We start from the raw sequence: 25,178 nt of genomic DNA on the forward strand, positions 1-25,178 counted from the left end.
GGGGTCAAAGGAATCATTTCCTTCTTTTTCAATTTCTCATGAATCCACTATTTCCTTTGGTTGAGTGTTATTTTTTTTATCGTGTCACATCCAATCTTATATTATTAGCAAGTGGATTTTCATGGTAGATAGATCACTTACATTGGAGTCTCATAATAGTGTATCCTCTTTTTCAAAGATTTCCCTTTTTTCTTCTCACATGGTTTCTCTACACTCCACCCTTCTATGGCTTCATAGGAGTTGTGACCTCTTTGGTTTGGACTAGGTGTTTCTTGTGGATACTATCTTGATGTAGAAATTGTTTTATCCTTCTTCATCACTTCCTTGAGATGCCAAAATAAGAAATTATTTTTCCATATTAATGGGTGAGGGACATATGGTCCCCTCATCCTTTTCATATGATTTTATTTTTTCAAAAAAACCATATAGAGTATACTAGCATGACACAACTTGTTAGGGCCAGCTACTCTCTCTTTTTATACATGTCTTGGATTGGTTAACTAGCATGCCACACACACTTGCTAGACCATTTGACTTATCCAAGTACATACACAAATCATTCTCATAATATAGAAGTACTATATCATGAGTCTGTGAAGAAAATTTGTGGGATTGACTATTGGGCACACAAACTCATTAGACCATTCAATCCTATCCCCTTTTGTGTGATTCACAATAAGGAACATAGACCTTATTGGTCAAGTTTATTACACCCCCTTCTCTCTCCTCATTTCATATTAGTGATATCTCCCTTATTGTGATTTTGGGATTTGATGAAGAATCAAGTTTCTTTGGGACATATACGAATTTTGAGTATGGCTTAGAGTACTTTAGCCTTTCTGATGATTTCTAGTTTACCTTTGAATCTATGCATTTTTCCTAGCTTGATGATTTCTTTGTTTGCTAAGTTGTGATAAGATCATCTTTTTATTTTGATCTACTATACCATGATTTTGAGGCAACGCATACTCCCGCTAAAGTGGGGGCTAAATGTATCATCTTAAAATGGACCCTCTTCATAATTCCTTCTTTAGACCATGGATTTTTCTATGCTTGATCTCATTTTTCTCCTATCTTCCTCAATTTTCCACCCTTATCTTTCTAGCACCTACCCTTCTTTTTGTGGCACCCAGGACTTGACCTCCAGAGTCAAGTTGACTTGGGTCAACCTAGTTTGGACTAGGTCAACCTAGTCCTCCCAAGTCTTCCTAGTCCTAGACCAAGTCAACCTAATCCTCGACAGTTCTAAAGCTCGAGGCCCAAAAGTCCTTGAGGTTTTAATTATTTTTTTACCGTTATCTAGTTGGCATGTATTGTTTTCCTAGCCTAAAAATCATATATAAGGAGATCTGTAGACTTCATTTTCATAACAACACTCATAATTTGATTTCTAGATTTCAAGCTCTTGCTCTCAAGTGAAGATTTTTGCCTTATCCATTCAAGGAGTTCAAGTATTCAAGTTTTTCAAGCATTCAAGAAAGGAGATTTCTATCTAGCATTGAAGGATCCTTTGTGAGCATTTTCTCTTCAAGATCTAGCTTATTGTTGGCATTTCCTCTACAAAATAGGTCATATCTTGGAGGAGAAAACAAAAGAACAAGGAAATGGCCAAAATAGAATCCTCACTCTTAAGAATAGGTCCACACATGATCCAAAAGATGTCCCTCAACCATGCAAGACATTGCATCATCACAAGAAAGTATACTAAAAGAAACTCCACAATGTGTTGAATGAAACACACAATGAAAAAGGAGTAGAGAAAGAGGCACAAAACTCCAAGCATAGAGAATATTAGATTCTGAACACTTACGGTAAGGATCAACACTGGGTCCACAATAAGATGCCAAATGCGCACAACTTGAATCCATGAGCAACAACTACTTCTCAAACAACAAATTGGTACACAAAATAAAGCAATATAATTGGCTGATGCAAGATTGCTCATTGACCCAAGATGCTCCTACATCAATCAAGTGGTGGAATGATTGATAACCCTCATAGAAAGATTCCTACGGATTTATGGTCACTAGCTTTCCATGTACCAAAACCATTCCTATGATGAACCACCAAAGGCCTTCATGTTTCCATTGAGTCTCTAGCCTTGAATCCCTTTGATATTGACCTACATAATGGCTTGTCTAGCTTTGGCATTAGAAGAAAATTGCATAAAACTATTCTTCCAAAGGATCCCAGTACAAATCTCATCTAGTTCATTGGCTTTGAGTTGGGGATAGAGCCTCTAAAGAATTATTTATGGATTTGAGAGCTCGTCATACCTTGGTGGGGATTAAGAAGATAGAGAAAGGTAAGTATGTGCTTATAGAGCTTCCAGATAGTCTTTAAACATTTGTCCGACATTGTGAGAAGGTGTGCACAACATAGGGAAGTTCATCTATTAGGGACCAAGCTTTGAAAGATTGCATTATTGTTGTGCCTACTTGGCTTTCTAAAGAGCAGAAGATTTTTTGTGATCAAATGATTACCATTGATGACCTCACGAAATTTTCCTTTTCCATGGTGAATGAGAAAAATCCTAGGTGTGATGATTTTCCTTGTGAGATTTACAAGGCCTTCTTGGATTTTTTTGGTGTTAACCTTCATAAGGTTGAATCTATAATTCTTTCATTCTCAACTTTTGGGAGAAATAATTAACAAAAGTAATATCAAGTTCATCCCCAAGGCTAAAGATCCTTAAGATATTTGCAACTAGAAGCCTATTACTTTTCTCAAGGTCTCCTACAAGATCATTGCCAAAGCATTGACTCTCAAAATTTGTCATAACATGTCTTTGGTGGTTAGACCTAAATAAACAAGCTTCATTCAATGCAAGTTCATCTTAGACAATATCAATGCTATTTAGGAAGGAATGGAAAGGTCCTGGAAATCCAACAAGCTACAATCTTCTTAAAGATTGACTTGGTTAAAGCCTACAACCATATAGAATGGCCTTTCATTTTGGCAATTCTTCAAGCTCTTACCTTTGGTCCTAGGTTTATCTAGTCTATGCAGATGCTCATTGGGTATGCTTCTTCTTGCATCACTATCAATGGTTGGCAATATGAGGCCTTTGCCTTTATTAGACCCATTCACTAGGGTTGTCCTCTAGCACCTTTTTTGTATGATCTTATTGTTGAATTCTTTGGTTTCTTATTGACATATTAAATCTCTTCTAACCTTGTCCAAGGCATTTCCCTTCATGAGTCACATGTTCAACTTGTCAATGGGAATTTTGTTAAGGACTCTTTTCTCACTCTAATTAAGGATGACGAGAATGTTAGAGTTGCTCTTCAATTCTTGGAAACATTTTGTCTTTCTTATGGTTCTATCATTCAATCATATAAGACTTTATGTTATAGGTTGATGCAAGAGCATCGTGGTTGTAAGGGAAATTGCATCACCCAAAAATATTTATATTTTCATCTCTTATTTTCAATAAGGGTTATTCTAATGCAAAGTTGCATTTGTGGAAGCTTGCTAATTTTAGTAAGGTAATCATGTGAGCTTACATTGTTCTAATTTCATAAGTGGAGGTTCATCTTAGATACATTAGTCTACCAAACGATTTGCATTGGTATATTATATGTATTAGTGAAGTTATTACAAATTTTCAGTATGAATTTTGGCTATCCAAATTTCAGGCTCAGCAATGAAGGCCTAAATGACTATGAAACAAGGTCAAATCTCAATTGATGGACACTTATATGATAAGTCATTGTAGAACAAAAGTTGTCATTTTTGAAAAAGGGTTATAATAGCCAATCAGGTCAATAGTTTTCTAGTTAGGGTCTCTAGAAGATGGCAATCTAAAATTGTAATTTGTAAATTGTCTCGAGCCGAGTCTATGTAATTAAGTGTAATAAAATAATATAGTATAAGGTGTTTAAAACTTTCTTGGGTAGTGGAAAATGTCTATATAAGGAAGGCTTGTAGGTGGTCTAAGGCAAGTCTTGCCAAAATATTGAAGAAATTGGAATGTTGTATTACTAAGTCACTTTCCTTAGCTAGAAAATAGATATGTTCTAAAGTTTTGGTTGTCACCCATGTGTACTATTCTTCATATTGGGCTCCTTCCAAGGCCTCTTACATGAAGCTAGAAAATCTTCTTAGATATTTCCTTCAAGCCTCTAAGATAGGCCATCATGGGTTTCATAGGTTTGCTTGAGAGTATTGTTGCCTTCCCAAAGATTCTAGAGGTCTTGGTCTTTTATTAGCCTAGAAATAAGGAATTTCCTTATGTGTCAAAGGGATTGTATGTGCTTTAATTAGAGATGAAGCCTAAATAAATCTTTTTAGTCACTACATTTCTTTAGTCTTCCCTATTAATAGGCCACCTTGGAAGGGGATTGAATTTCAACCCTTCTTGTGATGAAGGACTCAGTTCAAATCTAGGGCACTTTCATTGCTAAAAGCAATTGGAAATCTTGGGAAGTTGGTAAGCCTTGGCTTCAGCCAGTTGGAGATGAGTTTCAAAATGGGCTCTCTATGAACCAACACAACCTATGGTGGTCTCTAGTTTTTTCTATGCATGGTTTTCCTCTTGCAAAGATCCAAGGGGTCAGAGCTCTATGTTTTCATAAATGTGGTATTAGAAGTTCTAAGGATTTGTTTTCCAAAACCATCATGTCTTATTTCTCATCACTTGTCTAGATTGTCGGACTTATGATTTGCTTGTTTTAGCTTTGCCTTTGCATTTTCTTCACAAGATTGGTATCCAATTCATCAAACCCTAGTGGAAGGATCGGAAGTGGTATCCTTGGACTCCCCTTTCTAGTTACAAACCTAGAATGGGTTATCACTGATTAGAAACACATTTGTCTATGGTCACCATTCTCGACCAATAATGGCATTTGAAATCTTCTTAGAAAGCCTAGAGACTTTAATTTCTTATTGTTTAATCTACCACCATAAAACCCAAGATTGCACACTTTTCTTGGTGTGTGTTTTGCCAGGAGTTGTCCTTGGGTTCCAAACTCAAGAACTTTGGGGTTTTGAATCCCAAATACCCTTTTTGTTGGAAACCAAAAATATTCCTACATTTTTTTATAGTTTTGTCAGAGAACTCAACAATACTGGAGTTGGATTCCTGATTTATTTAGATCATTTACATCTGAACTCTTTTCTTGGCATATGGCTTAGCTGAGTGATTTGCCCAAAATCCTCTTCAAATTTTCCTAGATTTGGTATGCTTTTAGAATGGAGATTCACATTATGGAAAGATATGAATGTTGTTCTCTTTTCTCACAGCTTTCTTGATACAAATGTATCAATATATACTAAAGCATGTCTACATAACAATTTTCTCATGCAAATACAATTTTAGGTCAATAAAGTGGCCTTAGAGGTGGCTCACATGCAAGAGTTATTGCAACAATGGCTTATGCCCCATGTATAGTTTCCAATTTGCCACCAAATTTGACTTTTGTTGATTGCACTCTACCCTGTGGATGTTTTTGTAATTGCAACTCTTCTACTTGTCACTTCCAGACTTCACTATCACATGTTCCTTATCGCTCACTTGACAGTGATAGCAATAGGTGGAGGCACTACTTAGTCTATTTTTCATGTCATGGTTCTACCACTGGATGGTTCCCTTTTCGTCCTACCCCTTTGTTCCTATTGGTTCCAACTAGCTTGATGTTGGAGGAGATTCTACTTGGTCCGCTGCCATTTTCTCTAAGTGGTTTCCTTGCTAGCTTTGGTGATTTCACCTCCTTGGATCAAGGAAGGAAAAGAAAAAGAGAAGGAGAATGAATATGAGTGGTATCTTCCTTATTTGACCCCTAGCCTATTGATGCATGAGGTAAAGATGATCACAAGGACCCCCCCTCCCACCTTGGCTGGCATTACATTTGTTGCCTAAGGTGGCTTTCTCTGGATATTGCCCCTATTTTTTTAACAAATATCCAACTAAGTTTTGTGTGATGATCTTGTATCCCTCGACCTTTTTTTGTATATATAGAAGGTATATTCATTAAAAAAATAAAAACTTATGAATTATTTTCGAATTCTATATTTATAGAAATATTTGTCTCGTAGACAATTATTTATTAAATTAACAAATTATTTTTTCTTATAACAATAGAAAAGATTTTGAAATTTTTATCAAAATTTGTATTCAAATATCAAAGAACTATACTCTATTCACTTGAATACAATTAATGAGGATGATGATATTGACATAAAAAATCATCCAGCAAAATTCAAACCAAATAAGATTTTATAAGACTTAATCCAAATCAAACTTCAACAATTTTTTTAATTACTGTTTAAAATTTTAAGCATTTCTATTTAAAATTCACAACATTCAGTTTCAACATCAATTTGTCTACAAGAATGATAGAATTATATCAAATATCTACCAAAACTCATAGTCCAAGTCAAACCCAACCATTATAAAAAATTTAACTACTATTTAAAATTTCAAGCATTTAATTTAACAAGAGCTCTTTGTGAGTTGGCATCCCTGCCTTTTGGAGTCATAATGGGGTTGTAGCTGTCAACATGGGTTCATAAAGAATATCATCTAATGTTTATGTGTGAGACAAAATGTGTTATAACATGGCATGAGTGTGAATGGATTGATTTTAGGTACAAGTTTGTAGTGTTTTCTATTTTTAGGTGGAGAACTAGTGTGATTAACATACAATAACATGAGTTATGTATTCATTTGTGCAATAAAACTGATTGCAATGATGTAGGTCATATTTCTTGAAATTAATTCTTAGAAGAATATTTGAAATCTATTAGTATTTCTAAATTATATGTAATTGTAAAATAAATTAAATACATTTCTAATTGCTACGAAAATCTATAATTAAATATATTAACTATCTTGTATACATTTCTATAGATTTCATTATTAAAAATACATAAAAGATTTATTTTAAGTACCCAAATTTTATACAAAACCAAAAGATTACCCTCTACAATTAAGAAAACTAGGAACATACTAAATAATAATAATTTTTTTTTTACATGCTATTATTATTCTCCAAACTTAAAGAAATCAAGTTATTATTTTTCACTTTATGAATTTTAAATTTTTCTTTATTGATTTTTAAATAATAAGATATATTAGAATATTAAATTTTTATTTTTATTTTTATATTTTCAAAAGTTATATAAGAGAGAAATATTCAATAGAGAAATTTATTCATTATAATTAGATTTTAAACTAATTTGTTTGTATATGTGGAGATATCTTATGAATGAATCTTTATATTAAAAACTTAATTTATATATTTTTCTTATGTATGTTTTAATATTATTTATTTTGTTAATAATCTTCAAATTAATCAATCTTGAGAGAATATATTACATATAACATATAACAACATAGAGAAATTTTATTTAATAACAATAAATGTAGCTTTGGTTATGTCCCTAATTGCTAAGGAAGTCACTTTAAAGTGAATAAAATTATTGAGAAAGAAAGCTTTATATTTAAACCAAATTAAAAATAATTTCACAAAAAAATAACAAACTAGTGAAATATAGAACAACTATACTCTCATTAATTAATTATATTTAATGTTTAAAATACTTATAGACTTTACCAAGAAAAAGTCTTTTCAACAGCCACTGCATGTACGCGTGGAAAAGAAAAATTGTTGGGAGTTCGCGATGTCATAGTGAAAGCATTTTTAATGAATATAAATAAATGGACAATATGCAAACAAATTAACTAGGGCCAGGCATCCAGGAATATCAACGGCCGGAGAAAGACATGGAAAATCATCAGGATTCAAGATTAAGAATTTTTTTTTAATGGATACAAAATCCGACTTCTGCAAATTTTCAAAGAACTTCATTTCTGGCAGGCATGGACTGAATACACCAGTAGGCATGGGAAAAAAGAAATTAATTAATATAAATTAATTAAAAAACAAAAATAAACCAAAACTTTGCCAAACTTTAGAATTTGAATTTTTTTTGAAAGTTGCACAAATTAATAGGGAGGGCTAGTGAAAATGAAATTAGTTCTGCCCATAGGCAATAGGCAGGGACTTGAAAATTTATGTTTCCCCATTGTCTGGATATCATAATTATCTATCCCAGTCCCAGCTCAGCAATTTATGCGTGAAGAAGCATCGGCATTATTTCTGTACACGTATTATCAGATATTACGTAAAGAAGCATCGGCAATGTTTCTTTACAAGTATTAACATTGCGAAGGTTTTCAAACAAGTTGACTTGCGGGTATTCAACAAAATGGCGCTTTCAGAACTTTCAGAAATGAAAACTATGATATTTGGCCGCCACCTTGCACTTCATTCCTGTGCAGGTGTTCATCTCCAAGGCAGTCCATCTGACACACAAGAAGTTTTTTTCAATTCGAACTCCATCTTTCATAAATATGAAAGTGTAACAAATACGTGTCCTATTGTCTATACATACACGAATTTCGGCTCTCTGGTTTATGTTTGGTTTATGACTTCAGATTCACTGAGAGTTGAATTTACTAACACAGGAATTCATAATGCAGACTTTGGGGGAAATTCATTGATTCTATTAATGGCAGTTGTGTATATCTGTAGTTTACGAGCTTTTTTGAGATTTAGAAGCGGAACTCATGTGCTTTACTTCCCCATGCCTTTTGATTGAAAATATGATTTCATGTTGATAAGATGGGATAAGGGTTTTTTCATAATTTGAGACAGTTCACAACGGATTTTGCTCAAGGTGAATATATGTGCTTCCCGTTTATTAGTTTTTTTCCCTAGTACTGTTCTTGTCTGTTGTGTATCAAGTGGTGAGATTAATTCGCAATAGCCGAGGTTTGTCTACATCAACTCAGCAACATGTCTACCGCTGGATCAATTAATCAAGGACTGGTAAGTCCAGTGAACTTGAACAAAATATCAGCTCATTCTAAGCTTAACCATGTGAATTTTGCTTCGAACCAATGTTATATTGGATTTCGGCAAAGGAAATCAGAGCTATTCCTTAGGAGGAAAATCCAAGGTAAAAATTGTTGCAGCAGAAATGGCGCAAATGTCGTTAGGGTAAGTAACCATATAGAAACGGAGCATCCTGCTTCAGTTGTCAAAGATGAGGATAAAAAGTACTTGGAATCATGGAAGCATGAACTGAAAACTTGTTTGGGCTCTGCCGATATGGATGAGAAACATTTGAATTATGTTCAGATCGGTATAGACAGGCGATGCGTGGATAACATTAGAATGTTGGTGGTGGATACAATACAAAATGCGAAGGCAGGGCACCCTGGATTACCCTTGGGGATGGCAGAGGTTGGGTACTTGTTATATAGGCATGTTATGAAGTATAATCCTGAGAATCCAAGCTGGTTCAACAGGGATCGATTTGTTCTCAGTGCAGGACACGGATGTCTTCTTCAGTACATATGTCTACACCTTGCTGGGTTTGAATCTGTTCAGGTAAGCCCTCTCTAATGTAAAACCTGGCCTATGTTCATTTATGTTCAATTTGTTTCGATATTTTCTCTATTAAAGATGAATTGTTTTTCCCATCAACGGATCATACTACATGTATTGCATTTTGGATCATACTACATGAGCCATCATCAGGTTTTACTTGGTTCTACATCATCTTGATGGTGGATCATGTAGTATGATTCGAAACGTTGATGCTAGAAAACTGTTACACAATCGAACTCAGAAGTAAGAATTCATTGTCATGGATTGTGGAAATCTGATATCATCTATTAATAAAAATGTTAATTTAAGTGGATCTCCTCTTTTGTTACGTTGAATCCTCACCTTCTAGGAGCTACAAACGTTTCCCTTTCCCTAAATGCAAGGACAAAATACCTAGATATAGTAGAAGGTGTAAGCATGAGTACTCCATGTTCCAAGTCTTGTAAGTCTTAAATTTGCTCCTTTGTGAAACTAACCAAGTAAGAACTTTTTTCTTTCATTAAGCACGTATCCATTAGTACCAAATGAATTTCTCAAGATCCAAATCAAGGAGGCAATCGTCACCCTCTTACCACTTTGAATTTGATGCACATCAGAAAATATCCCTTTGATCTATCCAACTAATTGGAACCCTGCCATCAAATTAATGCATATCCACCCTTGATAATAGGTTCCAAGATAAAAAATGAATGTTGCCATTTGGATTAGGCTTTCCGTGTTCAACCAATCCACCTAGATTAGTTGAAGAAATGGAAGAGAGTGGGTTATGGGGTTCTGGATAGATTCCTGGAGTTGAGGAGTTTCCCTTTCCCATTTTTCTCTCATTTCAGACCTAAAGCTAGCCATTTCTTCCTTGATTTAATATTAATATTGTCTATACTTTCTTCCAACTGATTTATTTTTATTTGCTAAAGAACATATCAAAGATAATGTCCCACCTCATTTTCACCTTGAATCTGCATCCTCCGTGGTAGGAGTTTTTCTTGATTCTTAAGAATTATTGTTTTGGCCTCTAGTCTATGATCCTGTCATCGTGCTTTCTAAATACATCTGACAATAACTTACAAAAAAAAAATCAAAAAAAAATGTAATACCTGGAATTAACATCCCTTAAAAAACCTCCCAAAATATTGTTGACTTGCAATCTTGTAAGTTAATTTGGTGAAACATCTGATTCTGCAGTAGATGATCTCAAATTGGACTAGCAAGTTTATATTTTTTTATTAGCCCACCAAAATTCCCAAAAAATTGCCTTGTTTCTTGCCTTATAGATTCCATGATCATGCTCTAAAGACTAATGATACAATATAAATGCTTGTAATAAGCCACTTTGAGCAGGAAAGGTCCAAAAGTCTTTAACAGTGATGTGGAGAATTGTGAACCTATGTCCCAGTTAAGCTGTGTTTAATTAGGAAATGATTGTTTCAATCATTTGGGGTCTAACTGAAGATATAATGCCAGCCCATCCTGTTGTTTTGACTGTTCTCTTTTAGTTTTGCCGAGTCATGCTCTGATTAGCTTTAGTGTCAGCTGGGGTGGTTACATAGGAGAGAATTTAGGCATAATTTGTTTCAGTTTTACTAGCTGTTAGCAATCCCTGTAGGAGTAAGTTTGGTAGAGGGGTACTTAAATAAAGGGGATTTTTTGGCTGTGGTGATAGGGAGATTTGTAGATGTATTTTTTTGTTTATTGAATAGAGACAACAGCAGAGTTTTTGAATGGTATTATAAGATATGTTTTCTTGTACATTTTTCTGTTTAATTTTTCCTCTGTTATACAGAGTATGCATTCACTAATTTGCAGATCAGGGGTCTGTTTGCATCAAACAGAAATAGAATTTGTAGCATTATGATTATCTACTACTGACTATCTCCTCTATATGTCATATTAATGCCTTGGATGCTACGTAGTCCTACTAAAATATGTATATAATGCTACATAATAGATTATATAACTTAATCAAGGAATATGCTAGCACTCATGTTGGTTATAACTTATGATATCCCAATACCATCAATGGGCTAAAGGCATAGCACTATTATGGGATTTGCCAGTTTTTATTAAGTAGAGATCAATTAGAATTCAACCTAGTGAGTAAATAGGAGATAGTTTTGCAAGAGTTTGTCTTCTTTTCTGAACCTGGATGGCTCTGTAGTAGGTATCCCAATGCAAAGGGAAAGGAATTTGCAGAAAAGGCATAATGATCAGCAACTTGTTTGACAAGTTGTCTCTTCCTAACAGCCTTGTTTTAGGACAGAAATGTTCATGGAGGTTCTTGGGAATATAAACATGCCTTCAGATACCCCTTATGGAAATATGTTTCTTCTTACAGTGGCAGCCTCCAATCTTAAATGTAAACCCTTCAAAATTGGCAAATAACATCATAATCCACCCTCTAGCTGTATGTTTCAAAAATTGACTTTTTGGGAGATAACACCCTCAAACGTGCCAAAATAGTACAAAACCTACTTGAACAAGTAGATTAAGTTGGCATACACCTCAAAACCCAATTTTATTAATTGGCTAGGTATTTAAACCTTAAAACTCCAAATTCTTCCTTAAATTGTAAGTAGGCTTTGACAGGTAGCAAAGGTATAAAATTTATTTGAGTTAATTTTTAATTTAAAAACCTCTAACCAAGTGCACTAGGTCTATATCGATCCTTGACATCTTCCTAAACCAATTGGAATTTTTTTAATTCCGTACAACACCTGAAAGTTAATTAGTGAAAAAAGTAGCAAAGCATACACTTTTTAATTCGTGTTTGAAAGAATGGCCAAAATGCTCTGATTTAATGATTTAAATTAATTTATTTTGGGCCTAAAATCACTACAATCAAACAGATTGTGTGTTTATTTTAGACCTTCTATAATACAACTCATGTATTTTCCACTACTTCCATGCAGAGAACATGTTAAGTTTGTAGCTTCAGTCGGATTGATTCGATCATGAGATACATGGTTGATGGTAAATCATCATTTAAATAAATATTCTTATATATATAATATATATGGTTATTTATTATTAATATATTATTATTATCTAATGATGATTAACAGTAGAGACATGTCTCCTCCTCTCATATTTATAAGTCTTCAAATCTGCATTTGGAACACACCAATAACAATGGCAGTGTTATTACATCTGCAGAAAACAATCCATAAAACATTAGCATGGATCAGAGCACAGGCTGCAAATGGAGGGGAAAAAAATGATCAGAAATGGTAGTGGTGAAAGACATTGAAATATTATATGACTGGAGGTGCAAAATCAAAGCACAGAATGCGAGTGAACAGAATATTAGCGGACCAGATTTGGAGTCTGAAATTCTCTTTCAGCATTCATAAGAGAAAGTGGATAAGGAACGAATTATTATGAAATAGCGATCATATAAAATTGAGGAAAGAACCAGGTGGAACAATAATCAAATAATATGAAGATTTTTTTTTGAAATGGAAGACAGGCAGAAAAATGATGCATGAAAAGGAATCATGGCTGCTCGTACCGTCAAGGTGGCAAGTGTGGGGGTCAAACATTATCACGAGGGAATTCTTAATGAAGAAAAGGTCTATAGAAATAAGATGGAACACGTCACCCCATATGGTGAAGAATTAATATGGAGTCAGTGGCCCACAAGAATATGCAGTCATATTAAACAGAGGTTTCCCGCATGTCAACTATCGCAGGAATGAATTGGCATTACTATAAGTTGCTCACCAATGGATCATGTGCCGCAATATGATCACCACGTAAAATACTATTTGAGTATGTAGTATCCGCAAACATGGAGATTATGTGGATACCACACAAACTGTGGAACCCATGAAAGGAGTACACGTTCCATATGATAGATGTATTCTCGGCAGCCACCTTTTTAGTCTATTCCACTAGTATAATAATTACAAATACCATCGATCTGAAATATTCGCAGTTTGAATGTTCTCATCATCTTGTGAGCACAAGAGCAGATATTCCTTGTATACGATGTGATTGGTTATGTTCTCACCAAATGCTCATACCTGATGACCATTGCACTAGTATTTGAAAATGGAGGACTGCACAAATCTATTGAATTCAATGTGATCACTGATTGGCGACTATAATTGCGATGTGTACAAATATCACAATCATTATCGAGGAATCATGAAACTTATTTTTGCTATAATGGAGGATGAAAATTAACAAGTATTATAAAACTATGGAGGGAATAACATTAGCAACATGCACCATTTCCTCAAAATCCCGACAAATTGGAATTATCTTATTAGCGGAGGAGCTAAAATAAATCAAAGAAAAATCAAAGAAACGACATATTGCCATTATAAGGGCCTACAAGATTTGCATAACAAAGAAATGTCGGGATGTGTGTCGTTGTATCCATTTTTGCAATGGAAGAATCTCACCTATGTTCACTTATCGGAGTTATAGAAATGATAAAGAGCTCACAAATTTTGTTTGTGAAATCACAAACAAGGAGAAATTGCAAAATGCAGAGTAATACTAAACTTATTTGAATTAATTTTGTCAACGAGTGTCGGGAGACATTAATAGAAGATGAAATATGTAAGGTCACCAAATAACATGAAATTCATTCCAGTTGGGAATAATAACCATCAACAGATTGTCATGGTGGTAAACTTTGATGAGTAAGGAATGCAACCTTGGGCAATAGACAGAGAAATTGTGCAAACCAACAAGTATGGGATCCGTGTAGAATGAAAGGGAAGCATCTTATGTGAAGTTGAGGAACAAATACTTCAAAGAAATTGTTTTCTTCTTTGCCTCTTGAAGACAACTAAATAGACATATCCGAAAGATTCATAAACTGATCATTACTCTAGCCTGATGTCAGATGAATCCCATCTAGTTGATTCTAGAAATTCTGCACGTAATATTAATCAGTGTGGTCTGAGATCAACACCATTTTGAAAGTTATCTCCAATCGACAATCTAGTCAAAAAACTTATGTGATCATATTTTATAGTGTTTATGAGAAAAATAATATGTCATTGCATGAAATATTATATAATCAAATATTAGACATTGAGGATATAATAAAATTGCCCATCAAGTGTCGTGGGTTTAGCTACTAAGGAATATTGCAACAATGGGGAATTCGACACAATGGTAGTTAGCCGCTGAAAAATATTGCATTGAAAAATATAGCATAGGAATTAATAGTGTGGATGGAACATACTGGAAATCCTAAATCCTTTTGAGGAATACTATCCGTATTTCTATTTTTCAATGATATCTTTTGATTGCGTAAGTTTCCACTAAGTAATGATCCATTTGTCTTATTTGACCTTGATTCTTGGACGTCTCTTTTATGCGGCATTTCAAAATATTAGCACAATGCTTATGATAAGAGCTAGACAACTAGCAAGGGAACCAATTTCTGCATCAAATAATTGTATAACAGATTTTATCTTCAGGCAATGTCTTGGGAGTGAGTTTCAGTGGTTGGTATGCTCCTATTATGGGAAAGGATATTGATTCATCTCTAATTGAAGATAACATTGCTAGAGCATCTTTGTAGTTCCTTGATTTGTAATAGTATTTTTCACTCCTTTGAAAGACAAAGATTGGGGTACCTATGAAGTAGTGGTTGTGTTATAATGGTTGAACTATCATAGTGAATGAGAATTACTACAATAAATTGAAGGAATTGAATCAACTACTCCTTCATGGTCATCGGGCTTATTCATTTCCTAAGTTTTTGGTCCTTAATTTTAGTAGGTTGGTTCAATGTTCTCTTAATGAGCCTTCTAACAAGAAGATAACTTAACTTGATTGAGTGATTAAAGGTTATTGTAAGATCTTCTATGGAGAGTTTCTTATAATGACCCTTTTATGTTGATACAACTTTGGATTCCAAAAATTCACGAAGGGAAAATATTTGTGAAATGTTAAGCATTGAACTATTTGGAGACAAATATTTTGTAACTCAAGCACGTGATTATCCTCATAGACACATTTTCTACTATTGGATATGATGATTTTTTTAAAAAGAAGAATAGAAAGGAGATTATCATATTTTATGTGATGCAAAATTGTTCAATGATACAAGAGTGAGAATTTTATATTGTGGGGGTAAATAATAACCAATGTTCCATTCCCACTCAAACCATCTTTAGAAGGGAGATGTAAGAAAAGGGACATCAGAGTTTCAAATCTGAATCATCTCTTGGGAAACTTGTATCAATGATGGTGATGTACAGATAAGTATTTATTATTCTTAAGTATTACATTTATCTACTCATTATAATCTCTGTCATTTGCAATTTTATATGCACTATATGAATTATTTTTCCTTGATCTTTTCCTTTGTATCTGAAGTTGATCTTGCAGGAAAACAAGAATGACACATTAGGCAACTTATTACAGTAGCTTCAAAGAAGTTGTGATCAGGCTGGATAAAGTGAGGCTCTTGAAGCAAATATCTTTGATGATTGAGATTATGAGTATCCTTCTACATTAAGAGGGAGCATGACACTCCTTTGAAGGCAACGCAGGAGTTTAGAAGATTGATACTTAGAGGGAGTCTAGAAATACATGTGTTTGATTGCATGATTTTGATGGGCCTACTCCTATGTACATCATGAGTAAGTATTGACTTATCACCAGAAAGTCAGATGATTGATATCAGATTTAGAGGGAGTCCGACAGGCATCCTTAGGGGAAGAGAGCCTCTAAGGGAGTAACTATTGGACCTGACTTCCCAAGATCATTGTTCAAAGGGAGAATTTTGAGGTGTAATCCTTTTGATATCTTCTCTATGAGGGAGAATTTCCAAGTGAAATTCCTTGTAATGCATTTTTCTCTATGAGAGAGAAGGTGAGGTGAAAGCCCCTCTTCCACCCTCTGATATGGTTCATGGTGGTTACTATTTTGCATATGTGGATTATGTCATGAAAGGTGATGATCTTTCATTGATTTATTTTCAGAGGATTGCTATTGTAAGGTGACGATCTTATCAATAGCTTGACCTGTTATCATGACAGACTACATTAAGTTGTTGTCCCGGAGTGTCGGTAGTCATGATAACAAATGTATCATGATTAGACTTCATTTGTTGTCTCGGAGTGCCGGAGATCATGATAATTGTCATGATAGAGACCATGACATTGCGATTTCTTGTTATCTGATAGACTACATTAAGTTGTTGTCCCGGAGTGCTAGAAATCAAATAACTCATATCCTACTAGGATATAACATATTCTTTTGGTAGGCATCAAGGATATTTTTGATGTCAATGCACATACCCAAAGAATATAAGTATGATGAATATCATATGATTGATATTTATTGTTGAATCATACTTCGGATGATAATGAAAGATAACATCTAAGTTGATGGAGATATGTTGATTTCCTTAAATATGTCATTCTAAGAATATCATACAGAGACGATATCTCTTCATATAATTGAGAGCATAATGTGTTCTATAACAATCCTCCCTAGCTAAGAGGGAGTGTTAAGTTTGCAGCTTCAGTTGGATTGATTTGATCATGAGATACATGGTTGATGGTAAATCATCATTTAAATAAATATTCTTATATATATATATATATATATATATATATATATATATATATATATATATATATATATATATGGTTATTTATTATTAATATATTATTATTATCTAATGATGATTAACCGTACATGTCTCCTCTCATATTTACAAGTCTTCAAATCTGCATATGGAACACAACAATAACAATGGAAGTTTTATTACATTTGCAGAAAATGATCCATAAAACATTAACAAAACAAGATGTAAGGCCACTTTTCATGGGCAAGTTTTTTTGGAAGTCTGTTCAGTTTAGGGGAATCAAGGACCTTTTTGGAGGGCTTCACTAAATTGTTAGAAGTGAAGATTGCTTTATGTTGTAGAAGAGTTGAATCTCTGATGTGGGGCAAAATCTTACATTTTAGTTTGTCTGCTAATCCAAGATGATTATGATCTTCAATGTAACATTATATGAATTTTTTCGCAAAATAAATTAACATTAGATATATTGTTTATTTTCTCTTGATAGATGTTTCATCAACTTTATAGATCTAGTTCCTTTCCAGCCACTGTATGTTCATAGAAACTGTGCTCAAGAAAAATAGGATTTTACATTTGATTTAAGTTAATTGAAATATATTCAAGCACTAGATGTTTTCTGTTTTGCATAATTGACTTATATTTTTGGGCATCTTCAATCAACCTGTAATTTTTGGCCAAGGTGGCCTTTTGTACTTGTGACTCACATGATTGCTAAGAGTAGCCATTACTTTGTTCCATTTTCTGTATAGGATACTCAAATGCTCAGCTGAACACAAAATCAGTTGATCAAAAAATATTGTTCAAACTAGAATTGTTACTAATCTTTATTGAATATCAACAAGGAAGGGTCTAATGAAGAATAAAATGAAACATCTATGAGATGTAAGTCATTTTAAAAATTTTTAGTAATGTTGCCAAAAAATAAAAAATTCAGTTTCTTTTGAAGTGTTTCAAATATTTGACTACTTATATTGATTTTCTTTTTGCATTTTTACTTTGTGCTTCTTGCAAACTTGAAATTTGTTTTTGGAGTGCATTTCTGTACTTAAGTATTATTATTTTTATCTTAATTTTGGAGATGTGTTAATCTCTTTTAATGTTTTTTTATTGAACCCCATTATTCTTGTGGTCATTTGTACAATTTAATATTTTTATTTTTATTTTTATGATTTGCAGATAGAAGACTTAAAAAGATTATGCAAGTTAGGTGGCCGAACACCTGGTCATCCAGAGAATGAAATAACTGCTGGTGTAGAGGCTACGACTGGTACTCTTATGTCCTTTATGCTAAAGACAATGGGCACATAATATTTTAAAATCTTGTTCATACATCTCAAACACAATCAAAAAACTTACATATCGGTGCTCTTCTTTCAGTTGTTTTCTGTTTCAATTCATTTTGGCAAACTTATATAGTATTTTTTAAACCCTTGTCATAGGAAAAACATGTTGAAAACCTTACACATGTTCTATTGATAATTGAAATAGGTCCACTAGGACAAGGAGTCGCAAATGCGGTGGGTTTTGCACTTGCAGAGAAACATCTAGCAGCACGTTTTAACAAGCCAGATACAGTGGTTGTTGATCACCGGACGTAAGAATCTTTCTTCATTTGAAAGATGAATGATCACATTAGAATTCAAGAGCATAACTTATAAACTTTTCTAGATTGTTAGCAGGATGATATCTTTTCTAGATTGTTAGCAGGATGATATTTTTTTCATCTTTTTATACATCAAACTATAATAGCTGGGAGAAATCTTCAGATCTTCCATATGCATCAGAGTTTTATGGTTTTCAAATCATTTAAAATACTGTAGACATGCAATCTCCTTTTCTATGGTTTTTTGCATTTTAACAGAGTGTATGATCTGTAGTCTGTTCAGATTGTTGTAAAATATTCTTCCCAGTTTCTGATAGAAATGCCACTATTTCTCCAGATTTTGCATCATGGGTGATGGATGTGCAATGGAGGGAATATCAAATGAGGCAGCTTCCCTGGCAGGACACTGGAAACTTAATAAGCTCACTTTAATATATGATGATAACCATAATACAATTGACGGAGATACTAGTCTTGCATTTTCTGAAGACATCTGTGGCCGATTCACAGCTCTTGGCTGGAATACTATTGCAGTTGATAACATACATGAAGACATGGATTCCTTTCATAAAGCACTTCTTGCTGCTTATGCTGAAACTGAAAAGCCTACATTTATCAAGGTAATATAGACAGAACTAAATGTTTATGGATGAGAATTTTAGAATTTGATGCTCAATGTTGTTGAAGCAGGCAGTCAAGAAATAAGTTGGGCCTGTTATTCAATTATTTCTATTTACGGTAAACATGTATTGGCAACATTTTAAAAATTAGTAGTATAGTGATAATGAATCTTCTTAAGCAGGTCAAAACTCTCATTGGAAGGTTGTCTAAGAAGGAGGGAACAGCCAAAGCTCATCATGGAACATTTGATGATGAAGATGTTGACAAAATGAGGAAAATTGTGAATTGGGAAGATAGAAAGCAATTTTATGTGATTCCAATGGTATATAGGTACGATTTCTATTACTTTACAAAATTGACAGAGATTTCATTGTTAATGAAAGGTTAGATAGACAGACTGCTTCCTCCTTAATTCCAAAAAAATACTCTGACATGATATATATATAAATTTTCATGTTAACTTTTTGTTTTGGGTGGATTAGTGCCCTCAAAACCAGTGGTGGCCTATAAAATTAACAAAATGCTGGAAGTTCATGATTGAACTAAGTGTACAAAACTGCAATCACAACATGCAAAAGTGAAATAACTTAATTTGGAATCTATAAACCACTGTTTGGAAGAACCTAAGTTAAAGACTGTAGTTGAAGTGCAGAAGCTTAAATCACAACATAGGAAATTGGAGTAATCTAACTTGGAATCAGTAAAATAGATTTTAAAGCAGATGAAAGGTTGCATGATGAATCAAATGTGCATAAATTTGGAATCTATTTTCAAATCTGCTTTGGGAGTCTACCATTTCTGCACACAAAGTAAAGTAATTAGAACATTTTGAATTACAATTGAACCTGCAGTGTATAAGGCTAGACCAATAAAATCAGTTACAGTTCCTAGAACAATTACAACCGACTAGCTAATAAAAGCATTTGAAAACAGAATGGTTTGCATTAGTTTCCTGACACAACCAAAACTAAAAGAGCCATCAAGTGAGCAAAAATAATTTAAAAAATTGCTTATAAAATGGGACACACCCAACCAAAACAAAGGACAAACATAAATCATAAGAACTAGAAATGAGATGAGACTAAGACCTATCTAAACAACAAATCTCTTGTTGATCATTTCCTTCATCTGATGGGAGGCTAAAATTCTGTCCCCCAGAACTATTCTCACGTGGTCCCAAGACATGGCCATTATGCAGCTTGAAATTTGCACAGAACTAACTAATAATTGCAACAGAAATACTACTGTCCATACCACCTACCTGCATTCACATTCTGAAACAAAGAAGGGAAAAACAATTAATGATGAAAATGCCATATTGAATATGCTTCATTGAAATACAGAGAAACAGGAGTGGATAAAACAAACATTGCAAAGGCCATTATGGAGGAGTATAGATGCACAGACAAGAGATGAAATAATCAACACTTCCCAAAACGGCCATTTTATATGAGGTCAGAAAGAGTGTTCAAGAAAGTTAAAGTACCTGTTAAAGTTCAGCATTAGTTCCTTACCCAGTTGAAGTGACAATGCACCATAGAATTTCCCTAGACTGCTATGTGGGCTCCACTTCCTTCTTAGTGCCCCAATATATTGAGATTTTTTACACCCCAAAGAGAGAGGGGCTCCCAATGAGCTTCTTTACTTTGACAACTAGTTCCTTTATTAAGAGGAAGACAAAAGGTGGAAATGAGTGTAAAATCTAAGGGTAGACCTGGAAGTGCATGCAGAAGTGATCTTGGACTCATGCCATCAAAAAGTGTATCATATATGGTTCATAATGATAAGTTTATTGCTCCCTTCTATGCATCCTTATAGCTAGATTGTGGATCCCTACGTGCCTGTGGGAATCCAACCTTGGCCATTTATGTGAAATTCATCATTTTCCACCTGTATCCCAAAGGGACAAAATTACAAGGAAAGTGTAGTGAATTCCTATTTCCTGTCTAAATTGCTGTTCAACATGGTTTACAATTAAGGTAGATCATTCTTGCATTAGAAATTTTGTATTGAGGCATGTTCAAGGAAAATATAAAAAGCTACAAGGTTTATTTAGTGTAGACATCTGGTTGTGCCACATCATCCTTATGGCTAGATTGTGGATCCCTAAGTGCCTGTAGGAATCCAACCTCGGCCATTTGTGTGAAATTCATCATTTTCCACCTCTTATCCCAAAGGGTCAAATCCTAAGGAAAGTGTAGTGAATTCTGCATTACATGTGGTAGATTTCCTATTTCCTGTCTAAATTGCTGTTCAACATGATTTGCAATTAAGGCAGATCATTCTTGCATTAGAAATTTTGTATTGAGGTATGCTCAAGGAAAATATATAAAGCTACAAAAGGTTTATTTGGTGTAGACATCTGGTTGTGCCACATCATCCTTTGTCTAACATTGCACAAGGATCTGAAATATTGCAAAGAAAGTTTTTGGTGTCCATAGATTTATTCATGTAGTTTGATTGACTTGGGTGGTCTCCATGGTGTAAAAATATTATATGGTGGAGGTGTTGGTTAGTTTATTATCATCATATTTTGAACTCCACTGTTAGCTTAATTAAGTTCTATGATCATTTCTATGATGTAATATAGGTAGTTGGTAGTAAGCTGACCTGGGTGATATCCACAACATATGTATGGTATATATTGAAGGCATTAGTTAGTTTACTGTCATAATATTGGGAAGTTTATTCTTATTAATGACTTTTGGATGTTTGACTCAATTATTGCATCTTGTTCTTATTATATTCTTCCCTTGTGCAAGTCATTTAATTATAGTGTTGAAAAAGTTCGTTACGAGAAGAAATTTTCTAAACTCTTGCAATTAAACTTTAATATTGGGTGAAGTTCATGATGAGTTTAATTATGATTTTGTGCATGTAGATGTAATATCATCTGAATTGGGAAATGAAAATAGTAAGCTTTCTTGGAAAGGATTTTAACTTGAATTACACACTCTTTCTTCTAGTCTAGCAAATTGAAAGAAATGATCAATTAAGATGATATTCTGGAGAGATGTTCAGTCCAAATATGCAAGAATAATTCCCCATTCCTATACTTGATAGGAAAATAGTGGATTGATCTTTTGATTGCTCCATGCTGTACAGTAATTTGCACACGTTAGAGCTGTGTGTGTGTGTGTGTGTGTGTGTGTGTGAGAGAGAGAGAGAGAGATGGTGGGCATCATGATGAAGGCGATATAATGATTGTGATTCCATCCTGTGTAAAAAAAACCTTATCATAACCTCTTTATTAAAAGGAGAAGAGGGCTTCGGGAAACATAGCAGGCAATCAAAGCACAGAATTGGTAAATAAAGCAGAACAACACAATATAAGATTTGCAAAAACAAGAAGAGAGAGAGAGAGAGTATTTTTTGAGTAGTTCCTCTTTATGCTAAAAGCAGATAAAATCTACTATGCACAGCCCCTTTGAATGTAATATTTACAGTCTTTGTCTTATGGCTTTTCTATATTTTCATGGTTATGCAGAGAAATGCAGAAGCAAGCAGAACATGGAAAAAATTTAGAGGAAGAATGGAATGCAACATTTGAGAAATACAAACAGAAATATCCTTTGGAAGCAATGGAATTCACAACACTTCTTCAGGGTGGCATACCTCATGACTGGGAATCAACTCTTCCAGTAAATCCTGCAGCCAATTTTTTTCTTTTCCTCTACAAATAAATGCATTAAAATGCTCCTGGAAAATGTTACAAAAGAGTTCAGTGTAGTATTGCTTTCAAATTTTCCAAAAATAATACATGACATCCTTGTTTTCCTATAAAACATTGATGTGTGGTATATCATCTAGAATTGCAATAGAAGATTCATGATGAAGTCTCCATATTTGATGGAATACCTGCAAGTTTAACATAGGACCGCACAGGGATCTATAAAAATTATAAATTTGAGAAAAAAAATTATAAATTTGAGAAAATTTAGCAAGTGCGCTTGTATTTTCTTGGGTCATATAACCCATGAAGGTTATGGTCTTCTGATGAATGCAGGTATGGTCAGAATCTGATCCAGTAGATGCAACCCGTGGATATTCTGAAAAGTGTTTGAATCTAATTTCCAAGTCCATTCCTGGTCTAATAGGAGGAAGTGCAGACCTTGCAAGCTCAAATAAGGTCTTCTTAAAGGAATTTGAAGATTTCAAGCCAAAAACCCCATGGGGCAGGAACATCCATTTTGGTATTAGAGAACATGCCATGGCAGGAATCTCAAATGGGATTGTTTTGCATGGTAGTGGATTGATCCCGTTCGCTGCAACCTTCCTCATATTTTCAGACTACATGAAGAATTCAATGCGGCTTGCAGCCTTGAGCCATGCTGGAGTGGTGTACATTCTAACACATGATTCAATTGGCCTAGGAGAAGATGGCCCAACACACCAACCAGTTGAGCAACTTGCAGGTTTTAGAGCTGTGCCCAATTTACTAGTTTTGAGGCCTGCAGATGGAAATGAAACAGCAGGCGCATATAAGGTAGCAATCAACAACAGAGATGGACCATCTATCATTGCATTATCAAGGCAAAAACTGGCTGCAAACTTGGCAGGGACAGCAACTCAAGGTGTTGAAAAGGGAGGATATGTGATAAGTGATAATTGCAAGAATGATGAACCAGAGCTTATCTTGATTGGAACTGGATCAGAGCTATGCCTTTGTGAGGGTGCTGCAAAGAAGCTTAGAGAAGAAGGAAGAAAAGTAAGAGTGGTATCTTTGGTCTGCTGGGAATTGTTTGACAAACAACCTGAAGCATACAAAGACACCATACTTCCTCCAAATGTGGAGAAGAGACTTAGTGTTGAGGCTGGTTCTCCATTAGGGTGGAGGGAATATGTGGGCTCCAAGGGGCTTATACTAGCCGTGGAAAACTTTGGAGCAAGTGGAGCTTATCTAGATGTATTTGAAAAATATGGGTTTACAGTAGAAAATGTGACAAAATTAGCTAGCTCTCTGCTCAAGTAGCTTTAACCTGAGCCTTCCAACAGTGCGCCAATCAGACCATTCAATCTTCCTTGTGCAACTTCTCCAAGTTGGCAAAGAAAGACCAAAACATGCTACTGTCCTAAATGGTTCTGACCCAAATCCATTTTACACATTATGCACCTCCTATTTCAAGTAATGACATTTTTGTGGCAATAAGATGGTTACAATTATTGCAAGTCTGTTTTGTACTGCTTAGTTAAGTTTCGTGTCTATTTGCTGATTGATATGGCCGCTGGTCTGTTTTGTCTGGCCAAGTCAAGCATATTGTAACGTCTTTTTTTCATTTCCATGCAACTATTGTAATCTGTATGCTTTTCAATGCAAAAAGAAAGGAGGAAAAAAACTTGTTTTTAATGAAGGACATAATTTTAATTATCTTCACAAGACCAAGCAGTCAAATGGACCAAAAGGTATAAAGTTTACACATTTTCAGATTGCTTTACTTTCTCATTTATTATGAATCATGACGAATAAGCTTGTTAATTTGTTAGGTCTCCTCAAAGAGCTAATTGACACTCCATTTCAAAGTATTTTCATTGTTTAACAAAATCCTCATATGTTGCACAATCTATAAAGCGTCATTTATCACTGTAATTTTCCTCTCTTTTTTTTCATTATTCACTGTCCTCGCTGTTTACCTCATTCTCAGCTCCTTTTTTTGTTGCTCGTCTTTTTAAGTAGCAGCGCTCCCTTGCACTTTTTTGTAGCAGGGAGCAGCACATTTGTTTTCGTAGCAGTGCTCGAGGCTTGAAACACGGCTCTATTTAAAACTAATCGCTCTTTTATACTTGTCTTAGCCACTTTTTTTGAGATAAGTAGGAGATAATTTCCACATCAAGTCAAATTGTGATATTGCTATCAGGATTTAACTGTATGATTTTAAGTCAAAACTCATTGACCCATGTTTCATGAGTACTGATTCAACATGAATCCATCCATTTTTTTAACTCATCCAAGAACAATAGCGAAGCAGTGTTTTTAATCAATTTGAAACTTTATATATTA

General features: G+C 34.3%; 1 protein-coding gene across 1 annotated transcript; it reads left to right on the forward strand.

Moving 5' to 3' along the window:
- Nucleotides 1–8,316: 8,316 nt before the first annotated feature.
- LOC149545033 (transketolase, chloroplastic-like) lies at nucleotides 8,317–24,527 on the forward strand. Its single transcript, XM_089795533.1, has 7 exons — nucleotides 8,317–9,398; nucleotides 18,133–18,223; nucleotides 18,445–18,550; nucleotides 18,897–19,179; nucleotides 19,362–19,510; nucleotides 22,668–22,821; nucleotides 23,187–24,527. The coding sequence occupies exons 1-7, from the start codon at nucleotides 8,802–8,804 to the stop codon at nucleotides 24,150–24,152; spliced, it is 2,346 nt and encodes a 781-aa protein (XP_089651659.1). The 5' UTR covers nucleotides 8,317–8,801; the 3' UTR covers nucleotides 24,153–24,527.
- Nucleotides 24,528–25,178: the final 651 nt, after the last annotated feature.

The sequence above is a fragment of the Cupressus sempervirens genome, chromosome 8 (genome assembly GCF_028749045.1).
Source record: "Cupressus sempervirens isolate cs-2001-9-10 chromosome 8, ASM2874904v1, whole genome shotgun sequence".
In the NCBI taxonomy this organism is placed as follows: Eukaryota; Viridiplantae; Streptophyta; class Pinopsida; order Cupressales; family Cupressaceae; genus Cupressus; species Cupressus sempervirens.

Excerpts from the sequence above, each read along its gene's own strand:
- LOC149545033 (XM_089795533.1), top strand. The coding sequence starts at position 8,802 with ATGTCTACCGCTGGATCAATTAATCAAGGACTGGTAAGTCCAGTGAAC. Across the intron at positions 19,180-19,361 it reads AAAAGCCTACATTTATCAAG|GTCAAAACTCTCATTGGAAG; the intron begins GTAATATAGACA and ends CTTCTTAAGCAG. Across the intron at positions 19,511-22,667 it reads GTGATTCCAATGGTATATAG|AGAAATGCAGAAGCAAGCAG; the intron begins GTACGATTTCTA and ends ATGGTTATGCAG.